The 18,021-nt window shown below is 50.8% G+C and overlaps 1 protein-coding gene across 5 annotated transcripts in view; it reads right to left on the bottom strand.

The window, feature by feature from the left end:
• Fam151b (family with sequence similarity 151 member B) overlaps positions 1-18,021 on the bottom strand; it is a 42,319-nt gene extending 24,298 nt beyond the window's left edge. For 2 of the 5 annotated variants that reach the window (XM_076552065.1, XM_076552064.1), the window contains exons 1-3: positions 17,877-18,021; positions 11,808-11,933; positions 2,915-3,080 (exon numbers count right to left, since the gene is read on the bottom strand). In XM_076552065.1, coding sequence (XP_076408180.1) covers positions 2,915-3,080; positions 11,808-11,933; positions 17,877-17,901 — 317 coding nt within the window. In that variant the 5' untranslated portion in view covers positions 17,902-18,021. Of the gene's footprint in view, positions 1-2,914; positions 3,081-11,807; positions 11,934-13,170; positions 13,315-17,876 lie in introns of all 5 variants that reach the window. The other 3 variants (XM_076552060.1, XM_076552062.1, XM_076552063.1) reach the window with 3 other exon arrangements.

An 18,021-nucleotide genomic window follows, 5' to 3' on the forward strand; every position in this document is an offset into this window, starting at 1 on the left:
AAACCCTACAAAGCTACAGTAATACAGCAGCATACACTTAAGGTCAGACTCTGAACTGCTCGAGAGACTCATGCTGAGTCCTCAGCTCCCAGCCTGTGGCGTTATTTTAGAGGCTATCTCGAGGCTTTAGGCTGCTAGGAGTAGATTACAAGAGCAGACCTGTGAGGGCTCTCCCTGCACCTGCTCACAGGTGGCTTCTTGGTCTGTGCCATGTGAATGGGTTCATCTCCCAGGAACACTGCCCCACACAGCATCCATCCTCTTCAGCAAGGCGGGCTGAGACACCTCCAGAACCCGGAGCCAAGGTCTGACAGACATTTCTGTCACACAGTTTGGTCACAGTGACGCAGAAGTAAACTGATAAAGACTGAGCATCTGACCTTATCCGGCCTTCTTCGGAATTTCATTTACAAACTGAAGGCAACAGAATGAAAGCCATCCCTGATATTATAAGTAATTTAAAGTTGTATTTTAGAGGAAAATCTTTTAAAACCCCAGAGTCAGTTAAAACTCTAGATAAAATTTAAGCATCACTATATTACTAAGTGATAATTACAGCACCATATTATAATCATGTATTATCATTTGTATGTTAGATAAAATAACCCGGAAGCACAAAACAAGATCCACTAAAATACCATTCAGCTCCACTAACAGAGTTCCGTGGTTTGCTTAAGAACTCAGGCTGGCTACGTGGCTCATCTGGGAAAGGTGCTGGCTGCCAAGTCTGATGACCCGATCTGACATCTAGGGTGCACCGTGTGGAAGGAGGGGACTGACTTCTGCAAGTGTCCTCTGACCCCCACAGGTCTGCTGTGGAGTTTACACACACACACACACACACACACACACACACACACACACACGCGCGCGCGCGCACACACACACACACGCACACACGCACACACACACGCACACACGCACACACACACGCACACACGCACACACACACGCACACACGCACACACGCACATACATACATACACACACACACACACACACGAGCACACACACAAATTTAAAAAAAAAAAGAATGCTCACTCTCAGGCTGGGAACGTAGCTCAGTGGCAGAGCATACACTTAGCATGTACAAGGCCCTAAGCACCACAGACAGGAAAAAAAGTGAGGCTCCATGTCCTGCTAGGCTGATGGCTCTCCATGACTAACCATCTGACCACAAGAGGGATATTTATCCCCTCAGCCTCCATTTTTCCATACGGAGTTAAGAACAATACCTCTTGGGATCTGTATGGGGATCATACGTAAAACACAGACACAACTTTCAGAACTGTAACTAACACGTGTCCACAGCTCTCAGAACTGTAACTAACACACTCGTGTCCACAGCTCTCAGAACTGTAACTAACACACACGTGTCCACAGCACTCAGAACTGTAACTAACACACACACGTGTCCACAGCTCTCAGAACTGTAACTAACACACACACGTGTCCACAGCTCTCAGAACTGTAACTAACACACATGTCCTTAATTACTCTGCAGAGCGGTGCACACTTAGCTCCTGAGCTATCTCTGCAGCCCAGTCATAGCATGTATGTTGTATACTGCTCTTGCAGAGGATCAAGTTTGGTTCCCAGCACCCATGTTGGGGACTCACAATCACTTGTAATCCAAGTCCAGGGAGTGTGATGCCCTCAAATTGCCTTGGAGGGTACCCCCATGCATGTACACACACACACACACACACACACACACACACACACACACACACACACACACATATATATACACACACACAATTAAAAATACAATAAAGCTTATGAAATACATTTTTTTTAGTGGCCTGGCCCTGCCATGGGCCACGAAAGCAGCAGCTAAAACTTACAAATGCACAAGCTAATCTGCAGGAGCCAAAGCCGGTCTCACAAACAACAGCAAACGCTCGAAACAGCACATGTGGGAGAGGAGGAGGTCGGAGCGTTTAGAGTGCCCAGCGCTACAGATTAGTCCGGGACCTGAGGCTGGCTCGGCCGTCGTCCTCAGGTGACTCCCTCAGCTGCTCCGGGACCGAGACTGCCGATCAAGCTGATGAAGCGCTCGCTGCCTACAGAGCCCTCTGGTTCTCAGATCATTCTTTAACTCACACGTCCTTGTCAATCCAGACTCCCGTACATCCGGGTTCTATTCAGCTCCTCATCACAACAAAGTGACAAGGTTTGCTGGGCATTCACACATAAATGGTGATGGTCATGTTAATAATCCTACAGGCTTTTCAAATCCTTACTCACTTCCTGAGGTAATTCGATTTTAGAGATTTATTTTTATTTTTATTTATGTGTGTGCCACGTGGGTGCAGGTTCCTGCAGAAGCCAGCAGAGGGTGCTGGATCCCCGGGCTGGAGTTACAGGCTGCTCTGAGCTGCCTGGGTGGGTGCTGGGCTCTCCAGCCCAGAGATAACTTCACATTGAGGTATGATTCAGAGATGGTCGGGTTTGCCACCATTTCTGGGAGTGAATGGCAGTGGCTGCTGGGAGCTTGTGGTAGCCATTCTGCCTCCCAGCAATTCCAGATTCTACCCTGCCAAAGGCAATAAAAGGCCGTTGGGAGAGAAACGACCCTCATCCCTGTTCACACGGCCAACTCCTAAAACACAGTATTGTAAAGGATACTGACTTTCAGATAAGCCTCTCAACCATGTCAAACAATCAAACTAAATATGCATGTATTAACGCCCTCTCCTTCCCAGCACTGGTGGAGAAAAGCACTTTCAGTTTGTCATTCTGTGGTACGAGTCACATGCGAAACATTCCTTTACAAAAACCGACTTCAGCCTGAATTTTCATTTTCAGTTGGCAAGGTGTAAGAACAGGTCGTCACAGACAGAGATGCACGTGTTAATGTTTTCCCCGAAAGTGAATTCTGGAACAGTAAGAAGCACGTTTGTACAAATACCTCTTGAAATCCAACTTGATGCCCTTGTTGGTCTTCATGACCTCAGCCAGCCACTCCTGCAGAGTGTTATCACTGTTTGTCTCAGGAGGGTGGGCCATGATCGGCTGGCCATGCTCTGATCCATCACTAGGAAGAAGGACATCAGCCTCTATCATGTGGGCAGCACCTGCCCAAGTAAGAGAGCTCTGTTACTGCCGGACACAGACGACAGGAGAAGGGCGGTACCCGTGGGAGGAAGAACGCAACATTTGCTGGGTGTGCTGGATGCCGGGCACTGTACGAGCCCGCGCGCCATCCCTACGTCACACGGCTCCGAGGCCATTTTCTACCTACAGATCCTTTCTAGTATCTAGTGAGGGGAGCACAGAAAGGGAAGGGAAGCCTAGGGAGTATCTGCTGGCGTGTTCTAGTAGCAAAACTGGTACATTTGAGCTGAGAGTGTCCCTCAAAGTGCTTCTTGCCTAATAGTATGAGCAAGACTCTGCTTCTTCCTCTGGTACCACACACAGACACATACACATCTGCACACACACATAGATACAGAGACACACACACAGACACATACACACCTGCACACACACATAGATACAGAGACACACACACAGACACATACACCTGCACACACACAGACACATACACACACACACTCACCCCACACAGATACACAGACACACATGGTACACCTGTACACACAAATACACAGATACACAGACACATGCCCACACACATACACACCTGCACATACACACATACACAGACACCTGTACACACACACACACACAGATACACAGACACATGCCCACACACATACACACCTGCACAGACACACAGACACATGTACACACACATATATACACACAGATACACGGACATATGCATGTATCATCTTCTTGATATTCAAATTAGAATCCATGGACATTCATTGCTCATGCCTGAGACTCTACATAAAAATTAATGTCTTTGATTTAAAACTTAGCTACTCTTTTAAAGCGACTTGTTTTGTGGGACAGGCTATCACCACATAGCCCAGGCTGGCCCCAAACTTGTAGCTGTGCCACTCCAGCCTGCCAGATGCTGGGACTACGGGCATTCCCCACCGTGCCCAGCTCTGGACGTCTGCTACCAGGAGAGCAACAGAGACAAACAAAACCCTGACGCACCGCACTGGCTGGGACCTGGGGAAGCGCTAACAGGTAAGAAGGAACTGTCCATGGGAATGGACAGAGCAGCGCAGGCACTATCTGACTCGGGAACAGACATCGTTCTTAATTTTCATACTTATTTCTTTATTTTGTGTATGTACATGTCTGTGTGCATGTATGTGAGCGCCCTGGTGTGCAGGCATGTGAGTGCCCTGGTGTGCATGCAAGTGAGAGCCCTGGTGTGCATGCATGTGAGCGCCCTGGTGTGCATGCATGTGAGCGCCCTGGTGTGCAGGCATGTGAGCGCCCTGGTGTGCAGGCATGTGAGTGCCCTGGTGTGCATGCAAGTGAGCGCCCTGGTGTGCATGCATGTGAGCGCCCTGGTGTGCAGGCATGTGAGCGCCCTGGTGTGCATGCATGTGAGCGCCCTGGTGTGCAGGCATGTGAGTGCCCTGGTGTGCATGCAAGTGAGTGCCCTGGTGTGCAGGCATGTGAGTGCCCTGGTGTGCATGCAAGTGAGTGCCCTGGTGTGCATGCATGTGAGCGCCCTGGTGTGCAGGCATGTGAGCGCCCTGGTGTGCATGCAAGTGAGTGCCCTGGTGTGCATGCATGTGAGCGCCCTGGTGTGCATGCATGTGAGCGCCCTGGTGTGCAGGCATGTGAGCGCCCTGGTGTGCAGGCATGTGAGCGCCCTGGTGTGCATGCAAGTGAGCGCCCTGGTGTGCATGCATGTGAGCGCCCTGGTGTGCAGGCATGTGAGCGCCCTGGTGTGCAGGCATGTGAGTGCCCTGGTGTGCATGCAAGTGAGTGCCCTGGTGTGCATGCATGTGAGCGCCCTGGTGTGCAGGCATGTGAGCGCCCTGGTGTGCAGGCATGTGAGCGCCCTGGTGTGCAGGCATGTGAGCGCCCTGGTGTGCATGCATGTGAGAGCCCTGGTGTGCAGGCATGTGAGTGCCCTGGTGTGCAGGCATGTGAGTGCCCTGGTGTGCAGGCATGTGAGTGCCCTGGTGTGAGTGCCATGGTGTGCAGGCATGTGAGTGCCCTGGTGTGCAGGCATGTGAGTGCCCTGGTGTGCATGCATGTGAGTGCCCTGGTGTGCAGGCATGTGAGTGCCCTGGTGTGCCTGTGAGTGCCCTGGTGTGCAGACATGTGAGTGCCCTGGTGTTCATGCAAGTGAGTGCCCTGGTGTGCCTGTGAGTGCCCTGGTGTGCAGACATGTGAGTGCCCTGGTATGCAGGCATATGAGTGCCCTGGTGTGCAGACATGTGAGTGCCCTGGTATGCAGGCAAGTGAGTGCCCTGGTGTGCATGCATGTGAGTGCCCTGGTGTGCAGGCATGTGAGTGCCCTGGTGTGCATGCAAGTGAGTGCCCTGGTATGCAGGCATGTGAGTGCCCTGGTGTGCAGACATGTGAGTGCCCTGGTGTGCATGCAAGTGAGTGTCCTGGTGTGCATGCATGTGAGTGCCCTGGTGTGCAGGCATGTGAGTGCCCTGGTGTGCATGCAAGTGAGCGCCCTGGTGTGCATGCAAGTGAGCGCCCTGGTGTGCAGGCATGTGAGCGCCCTGGTGTGCAGGCATGTGAGTGCCCTGGTGTGCATGCAAGTGAGCGCCCTGGTGTGCATGCAAGTGAGCGCCCTGGTGTGCAGGCATGTGAGTGCCCTGGTGTGCATGCATGTGAGTGCCATGGTGTGGATATATGTGAGTGCCCTGGTGTGCAGGCATGTGAGCGCCCTGGTGTGCATGCAGGTGAGTGCCCTGGTGTGCATGCAAGTGAGTGCCCTGGTGTGCAGGCATGTGAGTGCCCTGGTGTGCATGCATGTGAGTGTCCTGGTGTGCATGTGAGTGAGCGCCCTGGTGTGCAGGCATGTGAGCGCCCTGGTGTGCAGGCATGTGAGTGCCCTGGTGTGCATGCAAGTGAGTGTCCTGGTGTGCATGCATGTGAGTGCCCTGGTGTGCAGGCATGTGAGTGCCCTGGTGTGCATGCAAGTGAGCGCCCTGGTGTGCATGCAAGTGAGCGCCCTGGTGTGCAGGCATGTGAGTGCCCTGGTGTGCATGCAAGTGAGTGTCCTGGTGTGCATGCATGTGAGTGCCCTGGTGTGCAGGCATGTGAGTGCCCTGGTGTGCATGCAAGTGAGCGCCCTGGTGTGCATGCAAGTGAGCGCCCTGGTGTGCAGACATGTGAGTGCCCTGGTGTGCATGCAAGTGAGTGTCCTGGTGTGCATGCATGTGAGTGCCCTGGTGTGCAGACATGTGAGTGCCCTGGTGTGCAGGCATGTGAGTGCCCTGGTGTGCAGGCATGTGAGTGCCCTGGTGTGAGTGCCATGGTGTGCAGGCATGTGAGTGCCCTGGTGTGCAGGCATGTGAGTGCCCTGGTGTGAGTGCCATGGTGTGCAGGCATGTGAGTGCCCTGGTGTGCAGGCATGTGAGTGCCCTGGTGTGCATGCATGTGAGTGCCCTGGTGTGCAGGCATGTGAGTGCCCTGGTGTGCCTGTGAGTGCCCTGGTGTGCAGACATGTGAGTGCCCTGGTGTTCATGCAAGTGAGTGCCCTGGTGTGCCTGTGAGTGCCCTGGTGTGCAGACATGTGAGTGCCCTGGTATGCAGGCATATGAGTGCCCTGGTGTGCAGACATGTGAGTGCCCTGGTATGCAGGCAAGTGAGTGCCCTGGTGTGCATGCATGTGAGTGCCCTGGTGTGCAGGCATGTGAGTGCCCTGGTGTGCATGCAAGTGAGTGCCCTGGTATGCAGGCATGTGAGTGCCCTGGTGTGCAGACATGTGAGTGCCCTGGTGTGCATGCAAGTGAGTGTCCTGGTGTGCATGCATGTGAGTGCCCTGGTGTGCAGGCATGTGAGTGCCCTGGTGTGCATGCAAGTGAGCGCCCTGGTGTGCATGCAAGTGAGCGCCCTGGTGTGCAGGCATGTGAGCGCCCTGGTGTGCAGGCATGTGAGTGCCCTGGTGTGCATGCAAGTGAGCGCCCTGGTGTGCATGCAAGTGAGCGCCCTGGTGTGCAGGCATGTGAGTGCCCTGGTGTGCATGCATGTGAGTGCCATGGTGTGGATATATGTGAGTGCCCTGGTGTGCAGGCATGTGAGCGCCCTGGTGTGCATGCAGGTGAGTGCCCTGGTGTGCATGCAAGTGAGTGCCCTGGTGTGCAGGCATGTGAGTGCCCTGGTGTGCATGCATGTGAGTGTCCTGGTGTGCATGTGAGTGAGCGCCCTGGTGTGCAGGCATGTGAGCGCCCTGGTGTGCAGGCATGTGAGTGCCCTGGTGTGCATGCAAGTGAGTGTCCTGGTGTGCATGCATGTGAGTGCCCTGGTGTGCAGGCATGTGAGTGCCCTGGTGTGCATGCAAGTGAGCGCCCTGGTGTGCATGCAAGTGAGCGCCCTGGTGTGCAGGCATGTGAGTGCCCTGGTGTGCATGCAAGTGAGTGTCCTGGTGTGCATGCATGTGAGTGCCCTGGTGTGCAGGCATGTGAGTGCCCTGGTGTGCATGCAAGTGAGCGCCCTGGTGTGCATGCAAGTGAGCGCCCTGGTGTGCAGACATGTGAGTGCCCTGGTGTGCATGCAAGTGAGTGTCCTGGTGTGCATGCATGTGAGTGCCCTGGTGTGCAGGCATGTGAGTGCCCTGGTGTGCATGCAAGTGAGCGCCCTGGTGTGCATGCAAGTGAGCGCCCTGGTGTGCAGGCATGTGAGCGCCCTGGTGTGCATGCAAGTGAGCGCCCTGGTGTGCAGGCATGTGAGTGCCCTGGTGTGCATGCATGTGAGTGCCATGGTGTGGATATATGTGAGTGCCCTGGTGTGCAGGCATGTGAGTGCCCTGGTGTGCAGGCATGTGAGCGCCCTGGTGTGCATGCAGGTGAGTGCCCTGGTGTGCATGCAAGTGAGTGCCCTGGTGTGCAGGCATGTGAGCGCCCTGGTGTGCAGGCATGTGAGTGCCCTGGTGTGCATGCATGTGAGTGTCCTGGTGTGCATGTGAGTGAGTGCCCTGGTGTGCAGGCATGTGAGCGCCCTGGTGTGCAGGCATGTGAGTGCCCTGGTGTGCATGCAAGTGAGTGTCCTGGTGTGCATGCATGTGAGTGCCCTGGTGTGCAGGCATGTGAGTGCCCTGGTGTGCATGCAAGTGAGCGCCCTGGTGTGCATGCAAGTGAGCGCCCTGGTGTGCAGGCATGTGAGTGCCCTGGTGTGCATGCATGTGAGTGCCATGGTGTGGATATATGTGAGTGCCCTGGTGTGCAGGCATGTGAGTGCCCTGGTGTGCAGGCATGTGAGCGCCCTGGTGTGCAGGCATGTGAGTGCCCTGGTGTGCAGGCATGTGAGCGCCCTGGTGTGCATGTGAGTGCCCTGGTGTGCAGGTATGTGAGTGCCCTGGTGTGCAGGCATGTGAGCGCCCTGGTGTGCATGCATGTACATGCCAGAGCGTGCTCGTGGAAGTCAGAAGACAATGTGTAAGAGTCGGTCTTCTCCTTCTACCATGAGGGTCTGGGTACTGAACTAAGTTGTCGGGCTTGGTAGTGAGCACCTTTCCCCACTGAGCAATGTGTTTTATACAACAGTAAAACTCTGACAACACTGTCATTTGTAGTAACGAGTAGAAGATGGAGGAGAGGACACGGGGAATCTGTGGAGTTGGTGGAGGTGGTTTCCAGGAGATGCTCCAAGTGTCGATTGGTTTCTTTTAACAACTTATGATAATAATGAGAAGAAAGAAGACAAATAATTGACTGTTGGGCTTTTTAGTAGCATACTAAGGAAATATTTCCAGCTTAGCCCCAATACCTCCCCAGAGACCCCCCTTCCATACAATTCCATTTAAATGAGTTTGGAGGAGAAACTTTCAAATCAAAGCACTACAATAAAATATAATTTTAGTGTCAACACAGCCAAGAGGGCAGCAGCAGGGCCCTTTATTAAACCTCCGAAGGACAGCACCTGCTCCCACACAACTAGATCAAGAGAATCGGAATGCTGGGTGTGTGCCCATAGTAACCAAACCTGCAGACCAATCACCTCAGAGGGAAGCCCGCCACAGAGCAATCCGGGTGTGTGGGTTTTCACCAGAGGAGCGGTTTATAATCTGGGGTGTGATAAACCCACAGCCGGGGCTAGAGGAGCAGTTTATAATCTGGGGTGCAATAAACCCACAGCCGGGGCTAGAGGAGGGGTTTATAATCTGGGGTATAATAAACCCACAGCTACAGGTAGAGGAGCGGTTTATAATCTGGGGTGTGATAAACTCACAGCCGGGGCTGGAGGAGGGGTTTATAATCTGGGGTGTAATAAACCCACAGCCAGGACTAGAGGAGCGGTTTATAATCTGGGGTGTAATAAACCCACAGCCGGGACTAGAGGAGCGGTTTATAATCTAGGGTGTGATAAACCCACAGCCGGGGCTGGAGGAGTGGTTTATAATCTGGGGTGTAATAAACCCATAGCTGTGGCTACAGTGATGACTCGGGGGTGACCAGCCCTGGCTACTCTTGCAGAGGACCTGGGTTCGGTTCCTAGAATCCACACAGCAGCTCACACTGTTCCAGTTCCAGGAGATCCAATGCCTTCTTCTGGCCCTCTGCAGACAACATTCACACACGTGGCAGACAGACATACATGCAGATAAAGCACTCAGACACAGAAAATTATTAAATCAATCCTAAAAATAAAGCCCACATGTTTATGGGAGATACATACAATTGAATCAAAATGAACAGCGGCCGTTCAAATAGGGATCAAAATGAAAGAAGTTTGTGGGTTTCCAAAGTTCACAATCGGGACTGAGCGGTCAGCAGCGGAGGGGGCCACTTCCCCAGAGACACCACCGGAGGCTCCAGGGTATTTCTCTTTTTAAAAAATTATGCCAGGCAGTGGTGGCGCACGCCTTTAATCCCAGCACTCGGGAGGCAGAGGCAGGCTGAACTCTGTGAGTTTGAGGCCAGCCTGGACTACCAAGTGAGTTCCAGGGAAGGCGCAAAGCTACGCAGAGAAACGAAAAAAAAACAAAAAAAAAAAATTACATATTTTATGTTTATGGGGTCATGTGCATGCCATAGTGCCTGTGTGAAGACAAGGGAGCAATGTGTGGGGATTGGTTCTCTCCTTCTACCAACGCCTGCGTCCCTAGGATCCCGCTCATGTTGTCAGGCTTCGGGCGACTGCCTTTAGCCTTCGAGCCGTTTTGCCGGCCCAGCAAGGGCATTTAAGCTTTTAGGAAACACAAATCTAAATTTCAGTGACATATACCAATTTGCACACAGCAGGGTGCTGGCCAAAGATGTGAAGAAATCCGATCCCTATCCTCACTACCGGCAGGAATAGGAAAGAGTACAATAATTTTGGAAATGTTGACTTTTCCTTAAAATGTTCCTTAAAAAGTGAAATCCAGAGTAGCCATTCCTTTGCTTCCCATATAAAAAAGCTAAACGCACACCTTCAAACCTTCACGTGAATGTTGATGTGCAGACAACGGTTCCCCAGAAAAGCCCCGTCCCCACACTACCCGTCAGCCAAGCCATGAGCCCTTGTAGCCTGGCTCCTAGTAACCCATGTCTTCCACAGACATCAGCAGCCTAACCCCTTATGGCTCAAGGAACCTTCCACAAAGGGTCAGCCTTGAGAAAAACAACGTGCACAGTAAAATATACCCCTTAACAAGACCATGAGGGCCTGTGCCATCTGGTTCAAGCCTGTCAGGCACCCACAGTGAGACTGTCACCCCTTCACTCCTGTAAAGAGGACTTTACCCCCTCCCTCCCTCCCTCCCTCCCTCCCTCCCTCCTTCCCTCCCTCCCAGGAGTGCCATCCCATCTCTGGGCATCCACCCACGGCTTCTCTCCGGTGTGTTTCAATAACGCATCTCCTCGTCTGTTCGTGTCTGCTGACTTCTTTTTAGCACATGTGCTGCTGGCCTCCTATAGGCCGATTCACAGGGCAGACAGTAACGGTGTTTGTGGCCGCCCCAAATGGAAACAATCTTTTATTAACTGAGGAGTGGATGAATCGTGCTCTGTGGATACAATGGACTCCTTGGTGTGCAAAAAGGAATGGGGCAGCGATCCACATCAGGACATCAGCAAACCGCAGAAACACACTCACTGAAAGTGAGTCAAGGAGACCAAGGCAAGGAGATGTGTGCGAGACCATGGTAGGGGAGGGAGTGTCCAGTCCTGGGTTCAGGAACAGGCGTTTATTTCTAAGAAATGGCCATTCAACTGACACCAAAGGATGTGTGGGAGGTTGGGCAGGCCTGGCCTGGTCATGCAGTTCTGTAACTCCCACTGCTTGGGAAACTGAGGCAGGAGGAGAGATCTGCCTAGACTACAGAGAACGTTCAATGATAAATACAAAGATCAGCTGGAGAGAAGGCTCAGCAGCGGCAACTGTCCCTGGTCCAAATTTTGGAATAGAGTCTGTCTCCAGAGCCAAATCCCAGCAAGTGCATCCACACAGCTGCTGCCCACTCTCCAGGGGGAGCCACACACTCCTCTTGTCCACTGACTCTGGCAGACTGACTCCCACTCCAGCTCAAGACATTTTGCTTGGATTTCAAAAAAAAGAAAAAAAAATGTACTGAGTTCATGAGTTACCCAAAGTAAACTGAAACAGTCAGGTGTAGCAGCTCATATCTAGAACCCTAGCATTTGAAAGCACAGGAGGATCACAAGTGTGAGACCAGCCTGGGCTACATATCAAAGACTGCTTCAAAAATAAAATGAATAGGAATAGGAAAATAATTTCTGATAGGAACAGCAGAAGCCACTTACTCTTCAGTGCCTCATGCATCTGGGACTTGTGGTTAGCTGCGTGATACCAGATGATCTCAGCGCCATCTTCTGTCCTGATCTGATTGTTTCTGAGAAAATAATCCAGTATGTTTTCACTCCAGGACCCTAAAATAACAATATTTATATGAAAAAGAATATTTTTGATGGGGTACATATTTAAGGTAGACAACATGATGTTGTGAGATACGCGTGGCAAGTAAAATAGTTTCTAATAACCCGAGGCAAATAAACATGCCCATCATCTCCCCAGTGACCATTTTTAGGTTTTGTTGTTAGTGTGTTTGTGTGTACGCGTACCACACACACACACACATGAAGAGCAGCTAAAATCCCACTAGCATAATTCTCATATACAGTACATTTTCATGTATGTATGGTTCTCACGGTGTGCATTAGATCTCTAGATTCATTCATCCTATACATCTGCTCTCTATCTTTCGGTCATCTCTCCCATAAATAGTCAACATTGTGTTCTCTATTTCTACATAGTTGAAAATTTAAAATCCTACAAATAAATGAGATCATGCAACATATTTTCTTTCTGTGGCTGGCTTATTCCACTAAGCACAATAATATCTCGCCGGCTCATGTGTGGCTACTAGCAAGGGCTACTAGTTAGAGCAGAATGCTATGCTACTGGTAGCGTCTACCACATCTTCTCTACCCATTAGTCTGTTGTTGCAGACTTGGGTGGCTTCCATGCCTTGGCTATTGTGAATAAAGCTCACAGACATTCATTGACAAGGTAGTGGTTTCCACCCCATGGGTATGTGCCCCGAGTCAGGGACTACTGGGTTACAAGGTTAAGAAAAGGTTTTTTTTTTTTTTTTTTGGTTTTTCGAGACAGGGTTTCTCTGTGTAGCTTTGCGCCTTTCCTGGAACTCACTTGGTAGCCCAGGCTGGCCTCGAACTCACAGAGATCCGCCTGGCTCTGCCTCCCGAGTGCTGGGATTAAAGGCGTGCGCCACCACCGCCCGGCCCTAAGAAAAGGTTTTTATAGAAAGGGGCAAAAGATAGATTGAGAGAGAAAAACCAAACAATCAGGCTAGGAAAAAAACAGACTTACAAAACAGAATATGTATTGTGGCATGTGCGACACATGTAAACATACATCATACTGTAATTAGTAGCCATGCGGTGTGGTCTGCAGAGTGGAGCTGTAAAAAGCATGTAGGAAGAGAACAAAACTGCTAAGAAGCAGACGCTGAAAGCAGAAATTTTACATTGTGTCATCCAAGAACCCGAGTCCACTACATAGAGACAAAGCTGTAGGAAAACCAAGGGTGGTTCCGTGTGTCCTGGTGTCTGTCTGTCCCCACCCCTCCCTGGCCCGCAGCCAAACCAAAAGCCCTGAGGGTAGCTGTCAGTCTCTTCCTTTGAAGCCCCTTCAACAGCACAGAGTCCATGTGTTGCTGCAAATCTGCCTTCTGACCGTGACCCTCCTGCAGCTGAGTGCTTGAACTCAAGGCAGCAATCCCAGGCTCTGCTGGCATAGACAGATATAAGTAATGCACACACTACCAGGTTTTCCTTAATCTCCTCCCCGAGCCCGGTTAGTGCAGCGCTTAACACGGTGCATGCATAATATTCTGCCAACTGTTGGCTTATTAACTCCGCCCAGCAACCTCTAAGAGCCTAAAAAAATGCTATCATCGTACATTGCCAGTAAAATATTAGGGAAAGTTGAGGCTGGAGAGACGGCTTCGTGGTTAACAGCGCTGCTGCTCTTTCAGAGGACCCAGGTTTGATTCCCAGCACCAACAGGAATGCTCACAATCTTCTGTTAACTCCAGTTCCTGGGGACCAACTTCCTCTTCTAGCCTCCATGGGCACTGCACGCATGTGCAGCACAGATTCACATGCAAGCCAACGCTCACATACATAAAATAACAGTAAAAAGTAAATAAATCTTTAAATATCCATACACTGGGAAAAGTCATCTTTGACCAGAAAATAGGACCCAGGAACAGCCAGTGGTTGTCTTTCCAGCCCAGCATGTAGGGTTTCTACTTACCAAATTATAAACCACTCCTTTAGTCAGAAAAGAGAGATTATAAAGACAGTGCCCGCCATCATGCGGCTTAGCAAACACTCTGGAAAAAGAAGGCGACTTGGCTGAAGAGGCCACTGCCCCCAGCAGTCCCACACTACCCCCAGGGTCACCCCACTGCCCCCCGAGTCACCCCACTACCCCCAGAGTCACCCCACTGCCCCCCCCGAGTCACCCCATTGCCCCCAGCAGCCCCCCACTGCCCCCGAGTCACCCCACTGCCCCCAGCTGCCCCCACTACCCCCCGAGTCACCCCATTGCCCCCAGCAGCCCCCACTACCCCCAGGGTCCCCCCACTGCCCCCAGTCACCCCACTGCCCCCAGTCACCCCACTGCCCCCAGAGTCACCCCACTGCCCCCAGCAGTCACCCCACTGCCCCCAGAGTCACCCCACTGCCCCCAGAGTCACCCCACTGCCCCCAGGGTCACCCCACTACCCCCAGGGTCACCCCACTGCCCCCAGTGGCCCCCCACTACCCCAGCAGCCCCCTCAAACACAGGGCCCTGTTCACAAATGCAAGAGTATGCATGACCATCATTTTTTTAAATATTCAAGTTAGTCATTTACAAATACCAAATAAGAAGAAAACAATTAAATCACAGTATACATTCATGACAGAAAACATAACGGGTATGGCTTTGGACACTTGAACCGCACAGCTCAGAAGGCCAGGACAGGAAGATTACGAGTTCAAAGCCAGCCTAGACTACACAGCAGGACTCCACCTACAATGAGGTGAGGAAGGACAGATAGACAGAGACCAAATGACTTAGAAAATTGGTCACTCTTTCCTGGCGTATAGGTTGCCAGGACAAACCTAGGCATTAGGTTTTTCCATGGTGCCTTTTGGTTGTGTTTATACTGCATTTGGAGTTTTTATAAAGGCACCTTACAAATTAGTAACCAGACACAATGATGCGGGAGTTTTAGGCCGAATGCAGTTTCTTTGGGCAGATTGTGGCCCTGTACTTAGTGACTTACAATGGGGTTATATCCAGATAAACTAATTGTTGAGTTAAACTATCCTAACTCAAAGTACATTCAACACACCTACTGAAAATCATAGCTCAGCCCGGTCTATTATGAAATGTTTGGAGCATGTAACTGTGGTTATTTATGTCTCTTTGAAGTGACCAAGGCAACTTACAAAAGAAAGCACTTAACTGGGGGCTGGCTGACAGTTCCAGAGGGCGAGTCCGTGACCCTCACAGCAGGGAGCATGGCGGCAGGCGGGCAGGCCTGGCGCTGGAGCAGTGGCTGAGAGCTCACATCCTGTTTGAAAGTTGAAGGCACCGGTGCGGGTTGGGCCTGTCATGGGGTTTTTGAAGCTTCAAAGCCCATGCCTAGTGACACACCTCCACCAATACGGCCATGCCTCCTAATCCTTCCCCAAGCAGTCCCCAGTTCCACCAACTAGGGACAAGCACGGGGACACAGGAGCCCGTGGGAGCCATTCTTCTGTCTGTCCTTTGAGAAATTCTACTTCTTTGGCTTTATTCCACAGACAGCTCATTTGGGAGAACACATCCCACTGAAGAAACGTAATGAACTGGTTGTAATAACAAAGGAGCGAGACTTCAAATGTCTGTCAACACTAAATATGGACCATTCTGCAGCCCTTAGAATGAACAAGGCAACTGTCTGTGTACAACAGGTTCTCAGAGACGGGAGTGGAAAAGCATTAGAGCAATGGTGCAGGGGGATCATGGGGATGGGTTCCTGTCAATATGTTACACAGTGAAGAAGGAATTAAGGCTGCCAATCAGATGCCTTCAGCATCTTTGTGTAGCAGGAATCTTAAAAGTACTTATTGATTAATCAAACCTGAGGCCAGTTATTGGGGTGAATACTGGAAGGTCAGAGAGACAGAACAAGCCACAGCTAACCTCACCTGGTCAACTTCTCAGCTGGTCTTGTTTCCTCAGAATGGAAGCTTCTGTGTCCTCAGCCCAATGGCTCTCAGCTGAACTGCTGCTGGAAAGCCTGAAGCTTAACCAGCCACATGCTTAACCAGCCAAAAGCTTCTAGTTTCTGGTCCTCACGCCTTATATATCTTTCTGCTTTCTACCACCACTCCCTGGGATTAAAGGCTGGCTTTCTGGGATTAAAGGCGTGTGTCACCATGCTTGGCTATTTCCAATGTGGCCTTGAACTCACAGAGATCCAGAGGGATTTCTATCTCTGGAATGCTAGGATTAAAGGTGTGAGTGCCACCATTTTCTAGCCTTTGTATCTCGTGGCTGTCTGTTCTCTGACCCCAGATAAATTTATTAGAGTACACAATATTTTGGGGAACACAAAACCACCACATCTTTGCAAATTCAGGTTTTCTCTTTTAGATGTTGTGTGAGGGTATGAGACATTTTAGTTCCAAATGACATTAGGGTTGCTAATCAGGTGACTCTGAAATGGGAGGGTGTTTATTTGAGTGTCCAAATTTTAATAACAAATAATAATAATTATTTAATAATAATATTTGAGTGTCCAAATTTTAATAACAAATAATAATTATTTAATATTATTTAATAATAATAATAATAATAATAACTTATTTTAATAATAAGTCTAGAGAGAGGAAGGCCAGTAAACGCTGAGGTGGTGTAGTGAAAACTCAACCAGTCAATTCTGGCTTGACAGATGCAGGAAGAGATCCTGGGAGCCACGGAGCCAGAAAGGCAAGAATACTAACATCTACACCTGAAGGAACGCAGTACTGTTAACACCACGGGTTTAGCCCTCGGAACTCTGGCTCGGACTTCTGATGGCGCCTGGACAAAGAGTGAGGTACAAGGGAACTGAAAACCGCAGCTGGCTCCTGTCAGAATGCCCCTTGGTGGTCAACTGTCCTTAAGCTAGTTAGGTGGTTCCTGTTGTATCAGAAACTAAGACACCAAGGCATGCTCCACACCTGTGCACCAAGGAAGGATCTGCATCCTCCAAAGACCCACTGCCCTTATGTGGTAGTGTGGTGTGCCCACGTGTGCATGTGCATGTAGAGAACACAGGACAATCTCAGATGTCATTCTTTGGAAGCCTCCCCCTTGCTGTGTTTGAGAAAGGGAGACTTGCTAGCCTGGAGTGCATCCAACGGTCTGGTCGGCTTGCTAGCTACGCCCCGAGGATCCTCTGTTTCCACCTCCCCAGAGTAGCCTGTACCAAGGTTGCTAGTTTTCACATATGTTCTGTGGATGGAACTCTGGTCCTCACCCTTGCAAAGCAAGGTTATCAACTGGGCTCTCTCCAGCACCTCCATTGTGATTTTGATGCCCCTCTCTCTCTTGTGGGGATCATGGGACAAACTATCTAAGGTTATCAGGTCCACTACAGTTTGGGAGTGGAAAAGGATCACCTTACCCTATAAATATGCACCATAAACAGTCACAAAAACTTCCTTAAAATCCAAAGTCCCAAACGAGAGAGAGGCCTCTAGCCTTGGGGCAACCCACTGTATTTACTCCTTGGAGTTTAACAAAGAGAAGGGCAAACACACAGGAAGACGAAGTTGGAGGAAGGTTCTGTTGGATCCGAGAGATGGGTGAAGGACAAGGGTGAATATGATCAAAATACATTGTATAAAAATCCTCAAAGGGTCAATACCAAGCAGTATTTATCCTGTGTATGAACGTTAAAAGTGGAAGGTAAAAAGATGTGGAAGTAAGCTGTCTCCGGAAGGATCCACCAAGGAACTAATAGCAGAAGCCCGAGGGGGAAATAGGCTAAAAGACAGGAAGCCCAGCCCTTTCTGGGCCATTCTGAACTTTTTATATTAAAAATGCATTTTCATTTTGTATTTGAAACAACCGAGTTGCCCTAAATTGTTTCTAAAGCTCCCTTGTGACATGGAGACATTACTCCGGTCTCTGTAAACTCTGCCACCAGGCCTCCTTCACGCCTCCAGCAGACTTGAACCCTCCACACCCAGCAGACACTCCTTTAAACCGGGAACACCAGAACAGGGGAAGGAGCCGGCGGCGCCAGCCCAGCCCTCCGCACTTACCCGGGCCCCCAGCGAATGCTGCCATGGTGATGGACGGACGCCGCCGCCTGCGCAGGCGCTAAGGGTTGGCCCGCACAGGGGTTATCTCGGATGGCGGAAGCCAGATGACCGGAACCTCGGCGCCGCGCCGGAATTGGTGCGCACG

The sequence above is a fragment of the Peromyscus maniculatus genome, chromosome 15 (assembly GCF_049852395.1).
Source record: "Peromyscus maniculatus bairdii isolate BWxNUB_F1_BW_parent chromosome 15, HU_Pman_BW_mat_3.1, whole genome shotgun sequence".
In the NCBI taxonomy this organism is placed as follows: Eukaryota; Metazoa; Chordata; class Mammalia; order Rodentia; family Cricetidae; genus Peromyscus; species Peromyscus maniculatus.